Source organism: Hippocampus comes, unplaced genomic scaffold, assembly GCF_001891065.2.
Source record: "Hippocampus comes isolate QL1 unplaced genomic scaffold, H_comes_QL1_v1.1 scaffold158, whole genome shotgun sequence".
In the NCBI taxonomy this organism is placed as follows: domain Eukaryota; kingdom Metazoa; phylum Chordata; class Actinopteri; order Syngnathiformes; family Syngnathidae; genus Hippocampus; species Hippocampus comes.
In genome coordinates, this window is record NW_017805548.1 from 3242473 (window position 1) to 3261528 (window position 19056).

At 44.3% G+C, this 19056-nt stretch overlaps 1 protein-coding gene across 1 annotated transcript in view; it reads left to right on the forward strand.

The window, feature by feature from the left end:
• Positions 1–4296: 4296 nt before the first annotated feature.
• The window catches only part of LOC109521677 (uncharacterized), a gene marked incomplete at its 3' end in the record, with an annotated part of 98062 nt that continues 83302 nt past the window's right edge, over positions 4297–19056 (forward strand). The window contains 5 exon segments of the mRNA XM_019879664.1: positions 4297–4321; positions 5294–5376; positions 5539–5776; positions 7488–8263; positions 9270–9303. Coding sequence (XP_019735223.1) covers positions 4297–4321; positions 5294–5376; positions 5539–5776; positions 7488–8263; positions 9270–9303 — 1156 coding nt within the window.

The following is a 19056-nucleotide window of genomic DNA, read 5'->3' on the forward strand; positions in this document are numbered from 1 at the left end:
ATATATATATATATATAAAATGTACATGTATTAGGGATCTGCATCCTAGTTGTTGTGTATGAGCAGTTGGGTTTTTTTGGTTTTGTTTTCCTCAATTTATGTGTTATTGGTGTGTGTGTGTGTGTGTGTGTGTGTGTGTGTGTGTGTGTGTGTGTGTGTGTGTGTGTGTGTGTGTGTTCTGACCACCAGGGAAACATATGTTAACAGGTTTTTTTAGTGCTGTTCCCCAGCTAATGTGTTACTCTGAGAACTTAATTAAGGCGACAGTAAGGAAAGCCATTACAGGTACGCTGTTAGAAATTAACCAGTCAATCTAAGGTTGTCTAAATTGAATTTTTTCAGAAGCGTCCGGTGTTCAACTCATCAAATTTCTTTCTCCTCTTGCTCACCCTGACCCCCTGGGTTCAATTTCGGTGTACACATTTTATATTAGCAAGAATACAAAAGTCAATTAAGAAGGTGCTTTAGACATCCAATTAAAAGTCTTTGGACAATTCCTGCACTTGATTCCTACCTCCTCCACTACTAATAATGAAATAACACTCACATATCCTCCTTTGCTCTTCCCACCTTGTCTAAATAATGAAGAAACTTAAAAACACTCTAGGGTTTTAAATGAAGGCTTTATAAGGTTGCAGAATATTCTTGTAGATGTCCTTTTCTATCTTTTAATTTCTAGTCACACCTTAACGACTAAACTTCAGTGTGTCAATTCAATTGTCATTGGGTTTGGCCATTTAGTTCAAGACTTAACATCCATCCACTCATCCGTCCATCCATTTTCCAATACGCTAATCCTCATAAGGGTCGTGGAAGACTTTAACATTAATGTGTTAATGTGCTCAATTGCCTTGTGTTTCTGTAACCACGGGGATGAGAAACTTGCCTTTTTTTTCTTCTTCTTTTTGCATTTATCTCTCTTGGCGATTGATGGGTGTGGTCAGATCAAGTCTAAATTCCTTGATATTGTCCCTATGAGCGAAGCTGTGGTTTTAATTACCGGGTGGGTCTCTGTGGTAACATAGAAAGGGGCTTTTATTAAATCAACTTAGTGGGTCGACATTTGTTTAAAAGTGTCCAGAGATGAGCTGGTTATATAGCAGAGCACAAGCAATGTTGGCGTTAATCACCGTACAGGTTTATGAGTGAAAGCTACTGTAGGAAAATCCAGCAATGTCTAAAGTTGTTGGCGACAGCATGGGTCACATGGTCGTCGTCTTTGCCAAAAGTTGTGGGTTCCTTCCTGAGACCCCATGACCACGTTTAAATGGTCCTCTTGAGCAGAAAATAAACCTTCAGTTATTCCCTCTGCTGTGTCTAAGGCAGTGTTTTTCAATCTTTTTTGAGCCAAGGCACATTTCTTTTATTGAAAAAAATCCCGTGGCACACCACTACCTGAAAATGTGAAAAAAAGATTCCTTTCACAATTAAAGTGTTATATTGTTTATTATACGCGTTTTTTTTGTTTTGTTTTTGTGTTTTGTTTTTACATTGAAGAATAACACTATATTTTAACACCTTGAATAGGAATGAAATCAACATCAATAGCATATTTTATAATCTTTCATTTTTATTCTCACTCAGTGTGATAAATGGTTTGAATGAACACTGATTTGATATACTGGCAGCAATCGATGCAAGACACACGAAGCTCTTCCTCCACAGCTCTCATTCTTCCTATGTTTTTAGTTTTTACAGCAGTCAGGCTATTTCTTTAACCGCTTGGGGTCTGAACATCTAATTTACAATGGCTTTGCAGGCGGGAAGTATTAATTGCTTTGCCACTGGGACTTTTTTGATTTAGCCACAAGTTCAGCAACATGGTAATTTAACTTTCAAGGCTCTCTCGTTTACCTTTGCGCTTTTTTTCATGCACGTTGCTTGTTTCTCCGTGTGTTCACGCAGGCGGATAAAATACTGTTTCGAAGTGACGGGTGTTTTGTTTGGAGATGGAGTTTAGGTTTACTTGGGACCAGAGCGCTGTTGGAGAGCTTTTCACAGCACACCAAGCACAATGGACTCGGTGCCGTTGCATCTCCGGTAAAAGTAAATCCAAATGAAAGGTAGCTTTCATTGTATTGGCTCGCACCAGAAACTTCACTTGTCTCGAAGCACAAGGCAATTAGCTAGCTGATGCTGCTGTTGCTGGTGAGCAACCTCCAACTGGGTCCCAAAGCGGCTCCTAAAGCCACAGCGACCCGGGTACCTGCAGACCCAGTTGTCGGCTGTTGACTAGGAACTGTTCGTAGCCCGAAGGCACGCCCAACACCGCTTGGAGGTCGTTCCCGAGTTGGGCAGCTGCTGCTGCTGTCTACCAGTATGAAGTACTACACGATTACGCTGCCAGGCGGTAGACCGCACAGGCATACATATTGGTTACTTTCCCACGGCACACCTGACAATGTCACCAGTGTGCCTCGGCACAGGATTTGAAAAACACTGGTCAAAGGTCCAGTCCACACGTTAAAACAATCATGCTTTTTGGCCTCAACTTTGCCCCTGAACGACCAAGAATGTCAAATGCTCAACTATGTTTTGTCTTATAAGAATGTCCTATAAGATTACCTGTCTCTCTGAGGTGCGTTATGAGTTGATATGGACCGATAATAGGGTCCTAAAACCCCGGGGCCAACAAGCCTAAATATTGAGTATGTCCATTGTTTATGACCAAAAGTTTTCACATTTGTGGGGAAAGGTACTACTTTGGAGTCATTTGACTCCTGATGTGGACTGTGATGTGAATGGAATAGAGCGAATCAAAGAAACACCCTGATTGATTAACAAAAAGGCGGTGGCAAATAACGACCTAACCTTTGCGTAAAAAAATAGGTTCCCCAGACGGCAATAAATATTTTCCATACACGGGAGTGTCAGTTCTCTGTTTTTTTTGGTGAGATCATATGTGATCAGGTAAGATTTCTGACTTAAAGTGCTTTGTGTCAAGATTGATGGTGGAACAGAATTTGAATGTGCGTGGTCCTGATGGTGAGAGGCAGGGATGGGCATCTGGCAGCCAGCGGGGCACACTCTGAGTGGCCCTATAATTAATTAAAACAATATTAAAAATTGGGGAGGGAAGACTTTTTTTTTTTCCAAACCTCCAAAAATTATTCAGTAAACACTCGTAAACATTCAATACACGGTACGGTTTCGACAGAAAAATTGGAAAATGGGGGTGTGGGGGCCGGGGGGGGAATCCAGAAAACGAATTGTAAAATTCAAAATATGAATACTGGAAAAAAGGGGGAGGGAAATCAGTGAAGAAGTGAATTCACGAGTGCCAAATTCCGATTATGCAGGGGTTGACTGCAGTTTTAAGTTGTCATATCACAATCACCACTAGATGGCAGACATGTCTTAGTTGCACTAGGTCTTATGTTGCCCTGTAATACAACATGAGTAGGCCTCATAATTCTTTGCGGATTTGTAATGATATGCAGGAGGAACATAATACCTCAATAATGGCAAAAATCTGATTGAGGCTCCTTTTGTGAGTGTGTATAATGTTCAAATTTAAATTGCTTTTGACATACATCTGGTAAGTGCCCCCCCCCCTCCAGTAGCACAGATGAAAAATTGTGGCCCACTGCGCATTTCCAAAGTAAATTGGCCATCCCTGGTGTAAGGTGTTTTTCAGTGGGCCATCACCATTTGCTCTATCAAGAAGAATGTCAATTGGATGGCTGTAATTTTAAATCATTAAAACTTTTTTTAAGAATATGACATGAAGCAAGGGAGACATTTATACCTATAAAATCAAGGAAGCAAAAACAGTTTGGTAAATTACATTTCTTTTTTGGGAAATGTATTTCCTTTTATTGATCAAATTATACATTAATATGTGTGCGCGCGTGTATGAGTGTAGGTGTGTGTGTCCGTGCTTGCTTGAAGATGTGTGCATACACGAGCGACGGAGAGACACAAACACAAAGGGATTGTGTTGTGTGAGCGTTCTTGACAACAACAAAAACACATCTTTGACTCAGTCAATTAGCTGCGCTCTCTAGACAATTCATCTGCCCATTTGACATGGAGATAATTTACAGTGACAATTGCTGGAGTCATTGGCAATCTTTGTGCACGTACGTGGAAGCTGGAGTGTTTCTGTCAGCATGTGATGAGTCTAATGGGCCGTGCAAGTTATTCATATGCATCACAGTGGAAACATGGAGACATTTAGTACAAATGGTCCTGGTGTCGATTTCAAACTAGCAAGCACCCATGCCACCCACTCCTTCCCTTTATTAAAATTGTCATATAAATTCACTGATTAACAAAATTAGTCATGAGTTTGCAATGGACTCGCTGCTCAATGTGACAAGTACGTGTCGTGTGTGACAGACACAGCTTGTCATTTTAATAATAAAATTTCATACAGTTGTCTTTTCTTTTAACTTTAACTTTTTTTTAGAAGCAATTTTGCAAATCAACAATTTAATTTGAGGAGCAATTAATTATTTTGGAGAAGTATTTTTTTTTTTGCAGGTTAATACAAGAAGCAAATGTTTTGAACAAATTCCTTAAGAAGCATTTGTGACTCTCTCCTTAGGATTCTGTCTCTGACTAAAATCTACACAACATTCTCTTTCACTTCCGGGTTGAGTGAACGCTGGCGCGTCTGGCTGTCGCTGCTCACCCGCAATTTTTAGTGTCTTTTACGGTTTATTGTTTACTGTCGTCATAAGAAAACCCTTACTGACAGGTTGTGGTCTGATCGCAGACCAAATGGAGTGTGGATCCCACAAACGCAGACTCAGATAAATGGCGATGACAAAAAGGTTTATTAAGGAAAAGCGAGGGACCGACAAAGTATTCAACAAAAGGTCCTGGCAAAACAGAGAGCCAGAGAAATCGAACGAGAACACAAAGCGCTAGTCAATTACAAGGTTAGAATGATTTTCGAGAACATGATAAAACAAATAGAGGTTAGTACAATAAACAAAACCAACTACGATACCAAGACTAAATACTCACAAACCCGAATGACTATGATGAGGAGGGCGACTAGAAGCATGAACGAGACATAACAAAGCACATGGGCAAAGTGGTGAACAAGAGCAATAGTCCGAAAAGGAAGATGGGTAGTCGGTGTCTTAAGTAGGCCACCCCTAGATTGCCTGATCCAGCACAGGTGCACTGCTGAAAGGTGACGCCCCACACTCCAGCTGGTGCTGAAACACTCAAGGAACAAAACAAAGACAAAGCAAAACATGACACTTACACTCCTATCCCAATCTATTAAGATTTTAAACCGTCAATCATTATACGACTGTTTTCAATCGCGTTGTCACAGCTACCTACCTGTTTGGCTCTCAGACTAGGCCCCGTGTCATCTCCACTCCTCTGTACCCCATGATGAGGGTCAACAGGTCCTATGTCTGCACCATACTATTATGGACCATCATGTCGCTCCTCCATTGACCTGTGGAAGGACTGCTACAGTACTCAGTGGCAGAGCTTCTCAGGCTCCGTTTCCAGTGGTCGGGTTCTCCACCAGCTCTGCACCACTTCCCGGACATCGCTCTTCTTCCTTCCCAGAAATACATCCACTGTGGGTCTCGTCTGGGCTTCCGCCTCAATGGCTCCAAAGGCATCACCTCCTTTTGGCCATCCTCCCGCCGGCCACGCAAAAACACCGGCCGGTCCGCGGACCATAGTGTGTTAGCCAGCCTGGCTAGGTCAGCTAATGGTCCTCGCAACGGCGTCAACTTCGGACTACTCAACGTCCGTTCGCTTACTGGGAAGGGTTATCTTATCCAGGATATCCTCAAAGACCGTAAGCTTGACTTTCTTTGTTTGAATAAGACTTGGCAAATTCCTGGCGACTTTTCCCAGCTTAATGACTCTACTCCCCCGGGATTTGTTTACCTATCCCAGGGGTCAGCAACCCAAAATGTTGAAAGAGCCATATAGGACAAAAAAAACAAAAAACAAATATGTCTGGAGCAGCAAAAAAATAAAAGCCTTATATAAAACTTACAATGAAGGAAACATAAGCTGTATGTATGTAGGAGACTCTACTGTCTCAGAATTGTTTGTTATTCATTCCTTTGTTGTGTGTTCACAAACGCCCCCATAGAATTTATTTTGTGATTTCCTCGCTTTATTTTTTGTTTTGGTGTATTATTTTCGCTTTTCTTAGTGTCAGTGAAGTGATCATGGATTTCCATTTTTCGGAGGCTGTCTTTGAACGCCTCACGAGTTGAAGAGAAGAGAGAGGCACGGAGTCGGAAGTAGACGTGTCTGTTTGTCGAGACTGTTAAAAGCATAAATAAAGTGTACGTTTTAAAAAACCAACACCACAGCTCTCCGTTTTCCGAGCTGCAACATGTATCTACGTATATCTATTTGAGCTCAATTAGCCTACTATCAAAATATTTTTCCAGTTTCAAAATTTCTTTTATAAAGCTCCAGGGAGCCACTAGATGTCGCTAAAGAGCCGCATGCGGCTCTGGAGCCACGTGTTGCCGACCCCCGACCGATCCAAACCCCGCGGCTCGGGTCGCAGAGGTGGTCTCGCGATATTATACCGCGAGAAGTGGAAAATCCTTCCAGTCTCTCTCCCTCCACTCTCCTCATTTGAATGTCTTGCCTGTCAAATTTCCGGACCCACTCCCACGATCATTGCCACAGCCTACCATGCCCCCAAACCTCAATGTGACTTTTTAAATGAATTGTCTGCTGTCCTCACCCATCTCTCCTCTCTATCACCTAATATAATTATTCTGGGGGATTTTAATATACACATGGACAATCCTGCCTTTCCTCTCACCATGGTCTTCACCTCTTCACTTGACAGTTTTGGTTTCCATCAGTTTGCAGACTTCCCCACACACATCAAAGGTCACACCATGGATCAAACCCTGGTCTTAACCCCTCCAACTGTACTGCTAATGAACTTCCTATAACGGACCACTTCCTCATTTCATTTAATGTTACCCTCCGGCTCTCTATCTCCAAATCACCCCGTATCATCTCTTACCATAATATTAAAGACATCAACATTGACTCTCTCGCTTCAAGGATCGCCACCCTGACTCCCGACTCAGAATGCTCTCCTGATGATTTGGTTTCCAGATACAACTCGGGTCTCACCAACATTCTCAATACCCTTTCTCATGTCAAATCCTGCTATGTCTTTTTTACTCGGTCTGCCCCCTGAGTTGAAAGACTCTCCAGAAAAAACTGGTCTCACTGTTCACAAGGACATCTACACAGCTCAACTATCCCATTACAACGACTCCATCTCTCAAGCAACATAACAATACTACTCTGGACTCATCTGTTCTAATCTTGGAAATACGAAGACTCTCTTTTCTCTCTGGAACAAAATCATTCAACCTCGTCTCGCTACCCCACCCCGCCACACACCACACACACCACACACACACACACACACACACACGCACACACACACACACACACACACACGCACACACACACACACACACACACACGCACACACACACACACACACACACACTTTTATTCCTTTGACATCAGCACGCTCTGCTCCTATTTTTCAGTGGAAAAAGTCAATAAAATCCACCAGGATCTGGGCTCCTCTGTATCCCTCCCCTTCTCCGACCTCGCCACCCCTTGTCAACTGTTATCGTCTTTTCAACTCCCCCATTCCTCAATAATCTCAGACTTCATTATCAAATCCAAGACTTCTTCCTGTCAGCTAGACCCCCCTCCCCACAGTCCTGGTCAAATCCTGCTTACCCTCTCTGCTTCCTTTCATCTCAATCATCATTCATTCTTCATTATTCACTGGAATTGTTTGTGTCCCCTTCAAAATTGCAGCTGTCACTCCATTCCCGAACAAAAAAACCCTGGTTCAGATCCCAATGATTTCAATAACCTACACCCCATTTCTCACCTTCCTTTCATCTCCAAAATTCTTGAAAAATTTGTTGCCTCTCAACTTCACTCCCACCTCACTTATAACAATCGCTCCGAACAATTCCAGCCTGGTTTCCGTCCCCGTCATAGTACAGAAACAGCCCTCTTAAAAATCACTAACGATCTTCTCAGGGTAGCAGATTTAATCTCCATCCTGGTCCTCCTCAACCGGAGTGCAGGTTTTGACACCATTTCTCACCCCACCCTCCTTCATAGACTCTCCACCATTGGCATCACCCACACCCCACTATGCTTCACTGGCCACTCTTAGTTCATCCAACTCAACTCCTTCACCTAACAGTCCTTCCCCGTCTCTTCTGGTGTGCCCCAGGGCTCTGTCCTGGGACCCCTCCTTTTCATTACTCCTCTCCAACGAAACCTACATGGGCGAAAATACCCCCTAGTGTGAAAAAAATCTTCATGCATTAACACCATTCCCACTTTCCTGCCCCCCATACGATGAAAAAAAACCCTGTTGCGTTACACGAAATATTTTTCTCTGCTCTTGCCTCGCAACGAGATTCACTACAATGAATTCTAATCCAACAGCGACCTCTACTGCTTTGTTCGGAAACGGCAACAGCAACCACCACACTGGTTTACACATGCGCAGGAGTCTAGGAAGTATTGGTTATTGTTAGTTTCAGATGCAGCAAGAACGTTATATTGCTAAAATGGCTACAAAACGGACCTTTGGATGTCAAGCAGCTAAGACAAGAAGAGCTCTGACGCTGGAAGAGAGAGTAAAAGTGATCAAAATGAAAGACGGAGGAAGCAAAATAAAAGACATTATCCAAGAAATTGATGTAAGTGAATGCTGATCGCAAATTTAGCAATTTCTTTCCCTTTTTTTCTTTCTACACTGACTATATGAAGTGTCAAACAAGTGTATGTGTTAGGGAGGGGCCAGCCAGGCAGCCTCCTCAGCCAGGGTGCTCTGCACCTCACACCTGAGACTCGTCAGCTCATCACCCACCTGTTGCCTATTTGCTCGTTTGGACTGGTACATATTGACTCACAGACCATTCCTCAGTGCAAGTTCGTGCCGTCACCACGCCAGTGGACTTTGTTGCCATTTCCTACAGCTGCTTGTTCCTTGTGTGGACAATTCCTTGTGGACTCCTCGTGCTTCCTCCTGAGTGACTTTGCGAAGACTCTTCGAATAAACTACGCCAAGTGTTGGCTTCAACAATACCTGCCTGTTGTCGTGCTCTTGGGGTCACACCCAAACCCTAACAAATGTGTGTGTGTGTGTGTGTGTGTGTGTGTGTGTGTTTACATCTGAGATCAAATTTGCTATGGTGAAAAACCCCTTGTGAAAATTTTTTTGCTGCAAACATGATTTTGTTGTACAGGAGTTTCACTGTATCTACCTTCTCCCCCTTGGTAATATCTTCCGTAAATTTGGTTTACACTTGAACTGCTTTGCGGATGACACCTAGCTCTACCTCTCAAGCAAACCCGACACCTCCCTCCCACCCTCCTCTCTCTCACTCTGCCTCTCAGAAATCAAATCTTGGTTCACCCATAACTTCCTCAAAGTGAACAGCGATAAAACAGAAATCCTCCCAGTCAGTACCAAATCCACTCTACACAAAGCCGACAGTTTCTCCCTCACATAGCTCCACTGTATCCCCCTCCCTTCAGGTTAAGAGCCTGGGTGTCATCCTCAACAGCTCACTATCTTTCCACTCCCACATCAATAACATAACCCGGTCTGCATATTTCCCCCTACGTAATATCAATCGTCTCTGTCCCTCTCTCACCCCTCACACCACCGCTATCCTTGTCCACAGTCTTGTCACTTCCCGTATTGACTATTGCAATTCACTTCTTTTCGGTGTCCATCACAAATTCCTCCATAAACTTCCAACTGGTTCAGAATTCTTGAGCCCGGATCATCACGAGAACCCCCTCCTTTCATCACATCACCCCCACCCTCTGACAGCTCCACTGGCTCCCTGTCAAACTTAGAATCAACTACAAAATACTTCTCTATACATTTAAAGCCATCCATAACCTTGCCCCCCCCCCCCTTATCTGTCGGACCTTCTTTACATTTCTGTTCCCTCTCCCCTCATCCTCCCTCCACCTCTGTGTACCCTCTGCCCGTCTCAGCACGATGGGGTGCAGAGCGTTCAGCCGCTCTGCTCCCAAACTCTGGAACTCACTTCCACCCAACACCCGAAATATTGATTCTCTTCCCACATTCAAATCCCATCTGAAAACCCACCTATTCAAAATCGCATACTTAGTTTAAATTCATCTCTTTTGTACTATTTGTAATTTTATCTGTGGTTTTACTGTTCTTGTTGCTGATTGTAAAGTGTCCTTGAGTGTTTTGAAAAGCGCTTATAAATAAAATGTCTTATTATTATTATAAAATTGCTTCAGATAATTCCAAATGTGGATTGGCGTTAGGCTTTCGTGGGGTGACCCTGACCTTTCCAATGACAAAGGTACAATGTACTCGATTGCGGCGATTCCATTGTGCCAAGTAAGTCACTGTGCCTTAAGCCCTATTCACTGGCATCACCAAAACGATGAAGCTGAGCAAGGATAGGCTCTCAAAACTGCACGGGCTCAAAACATCTGTCCACTTCTAGCTTGCTGAGCCATTTTAGACTATTGCACCAGAACATCTGGAACTTCGTCATCCGAGCTCAACTTCAGGCTGCGCAGCTCTTGTAAGATCTGTTTTGCAGATTAGAGCCACTGGTGCTAGCATTCCCAGCATGTCGCAGATGGAGCTTACCATGGAAAGCATACTTCTCCCAAGAGATTTGTCTTGAATCGTGATTTTAATTTAAAATTATCAGTCTAGACACAGCATTATACTCCCAGAGCTGTCTCGAAGGGAAGTCAATCATCCATGTCATCCAGGTCTAGATATTCAACTTCTTTCACGCTGTGATTTTCAGGTATGGTTGCCAGCACCACTCAGCTGTTCTGATCCACGTTGTTAGATTGGAGCCCCCTTTTTGACAGACTGCGTTCAGGACGTAGCAAGCAGGTTTAGTTCGCCAACATATGTGATGGTCTCCAACAGTTTTTCTTGTCAACATCAAATTTTCAACATGTTCAACATTTGTTTGTGACAAGAAAAAATATTTGCGACCATGTAAACTGTTTGGGAATGTCAGGTGAGGTCTTTGTAACTGTTTGCAACATTGAAAGAACCCTAACACAAAAAGAAACAACATTCACCGCATGTGTACATACTTGCAAACCTTCGCCACTCAGTCAGATACAGGCTTAGTAGACATTCGTCAGTAAAGTCTGTTTTTATCCTTGTCAAAAGATTTCTTCAAATTGTCTTTGCTTCACAGTATCCTCAGTCTGGTTCCATGCAAATGCAACGTCTTACCAACTCTGTGTGTGTGCTTACTGCTCCAGAATGTTTATATGGTCCTTGTTGTTCTCTTTTACTCTCCACACCATGCTCAAATTACATCACAAAGTGTATATACTGCCAGGGATCGCCCTCCAAGGGATGAAGCTTCAAGTTGCTTCATGAACTAGTTGTAGTATTTTTCTGACTGCTCCAGATGACACTCCCTGTTCAGCATAGGCTGAAAGCATACTGAGTTGCCGTTTTTTTAATCTTTGTATCTGTGCAGGAGCTCTCCACTGCTCCTTCCTGATTGGTGGGCCTCGTCCCCAACTTAGGTGACCAATCGGTGCAGGGGAGAGTGACCCAATTAGTGAATAGTTTCAGGTGTGCCATCATTTGTCAAGATTAACCACCACTTTTTAAAGGTTTTAGTTGTTATCAGTTATCAGGGGCATGTGGGGGAGGGGGCAGGGTGGGGTTGTCATGACCTGTGTTTGTCAAGCCCTATCCTTCATGTGTCTTTTGGTACCACTGTCTTTCAAAATTTTATTCTTCACCATAGCCATTATCCATTCATTTGTTTCACCACGTTAGTCTTTCGTGTGTTCGGAAATTTTGCCAAAACTCGTTTTGGTTCATTCATTTCACCACGAACACATCAGTGGTGCACTAAAAAAGTGGGATTCGGGAGTGTTTACTCCAAATTCATCATGTTCTGTTGTATGCCCCCTGTTAAGTTGTTCCCCCTCATGAGTACTTATTTGTGTTTGAAAGTCCAAACCATGTCAGCGCACCACTTAAAAAGAAAAAAAGTTGGGATGTATATATATAATATATATATATATAAGGGGAGTTTGAAGGAACTAACAACGATTAATAAAGGCAATTCTAAACATTTTGGGCAGTTTGGACAGCATCAATTACTTGCAGCTTTTCACAGGTAGCAGTGGATCTTGACTTGCTCTCATCTGTGTGGAACATGGTCCACTCAGACTGAATGTCCTCCTGCCTCTCCCAGTACTTGGGTGAAGTTCTGCCAAAAGTGGAAATTGAAGCACCTTCTGATCGGATTCTGCGAGATGCACAAAGGACAATTCGAAGAGAACCGTTCTTCCCTCCTGATGAACTCATAAATACTCAAAAAGAACCTTCTACTGATTGGAGTTGAGAGGAGCTCCTCCTGATAAACTCTTTGGGCTTTCTCCAAATTGGATATGAACTGAAAGGAACTATCAGTTGTTCCTTTGTCAGGCTTTCAAACTGCAAGCGATACGGAGCGGAGGCGATCACAACCCACCTCCCATGGCTTGCTGGTGGACACGGATCGACACTGGCCAGTAAGCCTTTCCCACTGCCCAAAAATGCATGTTTACCTGTGGTTTTGCGGTAGTGGGAAAGGGGTATTGGAAAATAATTTGAACCTTGTGGAGTCACTATGGTGTTTGCTGTGGTGTCATAACAGCGTCATCCCAGGCCTTTTGTCTGTCATCATAAAGTCTGAAAAGGATACAGATACAATGAAGACTGACAAGAAAACCCCCCACAATGGCAAATCAACAAGTATTGTCAACAGAGAAAGCCTCAGAGGTTGTGCAGGAACAATGACAAGAATGGACAATGAACTCAAGATAGGATAAAGATTGAACTCTCTCAAGAGCTCCCAAATTCAGGAATTTAACATCACTAAAGTCCATATCGGAATCTCTGTCCATCCAATTGAGTATTTCTAGAGTTCTTAGACAAACATCAGAGTACTTGGACTTGGCCACCAGTGATATTTGGTAATGCGTTACCAAATTTACATGTTACTCCAAAATGTGCGTCGTTTCAAGTAACATAATCTCACGTGTTACTTTTGCCAGCCAAGTAATATGGATGTAATTCTCCTTCTACTATAATTAAACGTTAGTCTGCAGAACATTCATGCATATAACATCAGTATTTGAGAGAGTGGCATATTGCATTACGACAGGCCGTAGCACTTCAATGCCTGCTAAGGCAGGAGAAAGAGACAACACCTAAACAGCACACTCTTCTCACCCACACTGCCTCCCTCACACATGTATTAATGAACCTGATTTCTTTACTACACTATAGCACTCACTAAAGTCATCAACTAAATAACCATACATTATAGAGCAGGTGAGAAAGGGAAACTCATGTATTTACAGCTTGAACATGGTAAAAGGCATGGTGGGAGCATTCACGTTCACATTACAGAGGAAATGATATTATCGTTTTCAGCGCATTCACTGTCAATGAGGGAAGGAGTAGGAGGGATTTGTGTTTTGAAGCTTGAAGTAAGACACTGTTTTGAGTTTGTGTCAGCTAAAAACAAAAATATTAGTTTATTGCACACCTAGCTGTCTCAAAGAGGTTACATACCTTAAAGTTTCAATAACACTACACGGAAAGAAAAAAAAACATGTATTGCAACGCAGTGTGCAGTCAAGTTTAAAGAGGAAGTCACATCAGATGTGTGGGTGCAGATGGCCCTCAAATATAATCGTTATATTAAATATGTGAAGTGAAAAATACTAACGTTACTTTAGATTTTCTTAAAATGTATTTATGTGGGGTGGTCCGGTGGGCGACTGGTTAGTGTGTCTACCTCACAGTGCAGAGGTGTAGGGTTTAATTCCGGCTCCGGGCTTCCTGTGTGGAGTTTGGATGTTCTCCCCGTGCCTGTGTGGATTTTCTCCCGGTACTCCGGTTTCCTCCCACATTCCAAAAACATGCATGACAGGTTAATGGAACACTCTAAATTGTCCCTAGGTATATGAGTGTGAGCGCGGATGGCTGTTCGTCTATGTGTGCCCTGCAATTGGCTGGCACCCGATTCAGGGTGTCTCCCGCCTACTGCCCTAAGACAGCTGGGATAGGCTCCAGCACACCCCGCGACCCTTATGAGGATAAGCAGATCAGAAATTGGATGGATGGATTTATGTTAAGTAAATTCTAGAAAGACTGTCTTGTATTGATGGGGAATCGAAACTTCAAGATACTTCAGGTGTACTTTTTTACTCCTCCAGATGGTGGTGTTGGTTTAACCCAAACACAAAAAGTTCCCCAGAATAAACGGGCACAAAATATCGTGGACCATGGCAGTGCACCACTAACACTGTGTACAGTGGGGATGGGGCGCTGCTGACCTCGACTCAAGACATTGTGAGTCAGTGGGCAGAGTACTTCGAAGACCTCCTCAACTCCACCAACACCAACTCTCAGGTGGGCTCTCCTATCTCTGTGGTTGAAGTCACCGATGTGGTTAAAAAGCTCCTCGTTGGCAAGGCCCCAGGGGTGGATGAGATCCGCCCGGAGTTCGTCAAGGCTCTGGAGGTTGTGGGGCTGTCCTGGTTGACACGCCTCTGCAACAATACGTGGTCATCAGAGAGAGAGCCTCTGGATTGGCAGACCGGGGTGGTGATCCCTCTTTTTAAAAAGGGTGACCGAAGGGTGTGTTCTGACTACAGATAGATGACACTCCTCAGCCTCCCGAGTAAGGTCTATTCATGGGTGCTGGAGAGGAGGGTCCGTCAGGAAGTCGAGCCTCAGATTGAGGAGGAGCAGTGTGGTTTTCGTCCCAGCCGTGGAACAGTGGACCAGCTCTACACACTTAGTAGGGTCCTCGAGGGTATGTGGGAACTCGCCCAACCAGTCTACATGTGCCTTGTGGACTTGGAGAAGGCATTTGACCGTGTCCCTCGGGGAGTTCTGTAGGAGGTGCTTCGTGGGTATGAGGTACCAAACTTCCTGATACAGGCTGCTCGGTCCCTATACCACCGATGTCAGAGTTTGGTTTGCATTGCCGGCAGTCAGTTGGAATCGTTTCGAGTGAGGGTTGGACTCCGCCAAGGCTGCCCTTTACGATTCTGTTCATAACATTTATGGACAGAATCCAAATCCAAATCCAGCCAAAGCGTTGAGGGAGTCCGTTTTGGTGGCCTCAGTATTGCATCTCTGCTTCTGCAGATGATGTGGCACTGTTGGCCCTTCAAGCAGGGCTCTCCAACTCTCACTGGAGTGTTTCGCAGCCGAGTGTGAAGCAGTTGGGATGAAGATCAGCACATCCAAATCTGAAACAATGGTCCTCAGTCGGAAAAGGGTGGAGTGCCCTCTCCGGGTCGGGGAGGAGGTCTTGCCCCAAGTGGAGGAGTTTCAGTATCTTGGGGTCTTGTTCACGAGTGAGGGCAGTAGGGAGCGAGAGATCAACAGGCGGATCGGTGCAGCGTCTGCTGTGATGCGGACTTTGTATTAGTCTGTCATGGTAAAGGACCAGCTGAGCCAAAGGGCAAAGCTCTCAATTTACCGGTAGATCTACGTTCCAACCCTCACCTATGGTCACGAGCTATGGGTCGTGACCGAAAAAATGAGATCCTGGATACAAGCGGCCGAAATTAGTTTTTTCCGCAGGATGTCCGGGCTGTCCCTGAGAGATAAGGTGAGAAGCTCGGTCAAATGGGAGGGGCTCAGAGTCGATCCGCTTCTCCTCCCCATCAAGAGGAGCCAGATGAGGTGGCTCAGACATCTGATTAGGATGCCTCCTGAACGCCTCCCTGGTGAGGTGTTCCGGGCATGTCCCACCAGCAGGAGATCCCGTGGACGACCCAGGACACGCCTGAGAGACCATGTCACCCAGCTGGCCTAGGAACGCCTCGGGATTCCCCGGGAAGAGCTAGAAGAAGTGGCTGGGGTGAAGGAAGTCTGGGCTTCCCTGCGAAAGCTGCTGCCCGTGCGACCCGACCCTGGATAAGCAGTAGAAATTGGATGGATGGATCGACAGTTTGATGGTGAGGTCTTCGCTGCTTCAACAATGTTTTTTGTATTTCATTTTCAGCGGTTGCCAAGTGTGCATATCCCCGCGGGATTGCACCTCAATGAAATAAATTAAAAGGCGGCACTTTCCCGTTATATTCTTGTGATTGCAAAGAACCACACTGAAAGTTATGCAGTGACCCTGTCACATTGCGAGGTGGTGGTGGACCCCAAAAAGCAGGCAAGAGGGAGGAGCAAGGTGTACTTGACAATTTGTATAAAAACACAGAGAAAACTAAATCGAAAACAAATAAAGTCCAAAGTATCAAACAAAAATCATGTCTGAGGCTAAAACATAACTCTGACTGAAACAAACCTTACAGCAGCAAAGAAGCAAACAATGACCCGACAATGAGTGTTCGGGCGGGAGTCCTTTTATAGAACTAATTACCTAATGACCAACAGGTGTGCAGCTGCAGCGGGGGAGCCCTACAGTGCCACCTGTTGGTCCCAAACCGAATCATGACAATATCCCTCCCTCAAGGGATGGATCCCAGACGTCCCAAAATTGTCCAAAAGGCTTGCCTCACCGGGGAACGGAAACAAAAGCGACGGCGACCTTCGCCTCGCCGGAGAACAGGAACAAAAACGACGGCGAACTTTGCCTCGCCAGGAGAACAGGAACAAAAGCGACGGCAACCCTATGGCTGGGCGTGGCCTGACGTGGACGGAGCTCGACGTAACGGGGGAGATGGGACAGCCGGACATGAACGGGGGCTCGGCCTGACGTGGGCGTGGACGTGGCACGGCTCGTCGTGGACGTGAATGTGACTCAGTTCAAACAGACATATGACGAGCCTCGGCTCAATATTGACGCGGACGGGCCTGGGCCTACCGTAGACGTGGCTTGACGGGACGAAAACATGGGACAGCTGCATAACCAGCGCTGCCTGAAGGGGGAACATGGGACAGCCGCAAGACCAGCGCTGCCTGAAGGGGATCAGGGTGTCGGCCGCAGACGTGCTGCGCCAGGCACATGGTGGAATTGGAACCAGTCCTTTGTACCTGCGGGGTCCAGTTGATGATCGGGTCATTCTTTCATGTTGCGAGGTGGTGGTGGACCCCAAAAAGCAGGCAAGAGGGAGGAGCAGGGTGTACTTGACAATTTGTATTAAAACATAGAGAAAATTAAATCCAAACAAATAAAGTCCAAAGTATCAAACAAAAATTATGACTGAGGCTAAAACATAACTGACTGAAACATACCTGACAGCAGCAAAGAAGCAAACAATGACCCGACAATGAGTGTTCGGGCGGGAGTCCTTTTATAGAACTAATTACTAACGACCAACAGGTTTGCAGCTGCAGGGGGAGCCCTGCAGTGCCACCTGTTGGTCCCAAACCGAATCATGACAAACCCGAACAGCAATATTCCTCCATGCCATCTCCCTCTCTTTCGCAGCTGCAGCGGTGTTGCACTTCTTCCTGAAAATGTGTTCGAACTCGCTGTATTAGGCCATTATTATTTCCAGTGTGGTGAAAAAACTAACTACTTCTTCCTCGTTGCCATGGTGACTCGTCGAATCAGGCATCCATTGATGCTGGCTTTTCATTGTTGTGTTGCACGCGCTTAACTCCAGGTGAAGACATTCCGAGTTGATTAAACTGATTCAAGTCAGCTGTTCAGAAACCAGAAACTCAGAGTTTCCTATTTGAGAGTAGATCACCTGAGCGCAGCAGTAGACACAGTTTGTTGAACACTCTGTGATACAGACCCCAGATGTTTTCTTCCACGAATAATAGCGAATCTTTGGATTCTTCTTGAGAAGAATAGCTCCCCATTACTCCACCGTTGAATCCACATGGTGTCTTGCCTGCCTGTCGGCTTTGCCCTGCGTAAGTAAGTGTATTATGGATACAACAATACTATTAAGTACAGTTTAATATACTACATAATTAACAGTACTGTTTATTTTAAAGTGAAAGAACATTTGTATTAATATTGAACAGGATCTCACAAACAATAAAAGTAGGGCCGCTTTTTTTAATAACCATGCTAATATTTTGCTCTTGTCCCAAGATGTTTAACGTTTTGCTTGAGGTGTGAGAACCTCCAAGAGTACCACACATAATGTTTGATAAATTCTTTGTACATGAATGAGCGCTTTGTTATTTGTAACTGAAAACCTTTTGGCCTCGCTAGTCACAAGGCTGCGATAAGCTACTTAAGAAGCAATTTATATTTAATTTCAATCAAAGCAAATCCATGTCAATTAAAAAAAAAAATCATTGTGAATTACTCAGCCTTTACTGACAACTTCCGCTTCCTAATAATCAGGCAAAGTCATTAATGAGTGGCAGCGTACTTATTTTTCCTTCCATTTGCTCCTTTACTTTTTTCAATTTCATGGGTAAGAACAATAAAACGATAAGAAAAGTGGCAGGAGACAAAACCTTTAACACTTGGAGTAATTACTTTGTGTGTGTATTTTTTTATTTCTCTTACATTCATTTTAATTAGAGGCATTCGCACTGCCTCTAATTGTCCACTTCCTGCTAATTTAAAGTAATGGGACTGCTAATGGAAAGGGAATTCAATGTGTGAAGCCAAATGGCCTTTGGCTTTGAGATGCAGTATCTTCCCACTGGCTCACTTATAATTAATGAGTACACACACACACATACAAATGCGGGACAGTTCATGTATTCCTTCTGGTTACAGTACTGTATTAAAATTTGTGAAGATATGGTTATGCAGCAATTGGCTGGTGATCAGTTCAGGGTGTACCCCACCCTTGGACCAAATTCAGCTGGGATAGGCTTACCAACGACTCTAATGAGGACCAGCAGTATAGAAAATGAATGAATGGATGGCCCCGGCCATAATGGCCCATCAAACAGTCCACCCATCCATTATCTGAATTGACATGTGACCCTCGCGAATTATCTTCACGAGGGTCACGGATGTGCTGAAGCCTATCCCAGCTCTCTTTGGGCAGTAGGTGGGGAACGCCACAGCGTGAACTGATTGCCAGCGAATCTTAAATGAAATTTTATTACCA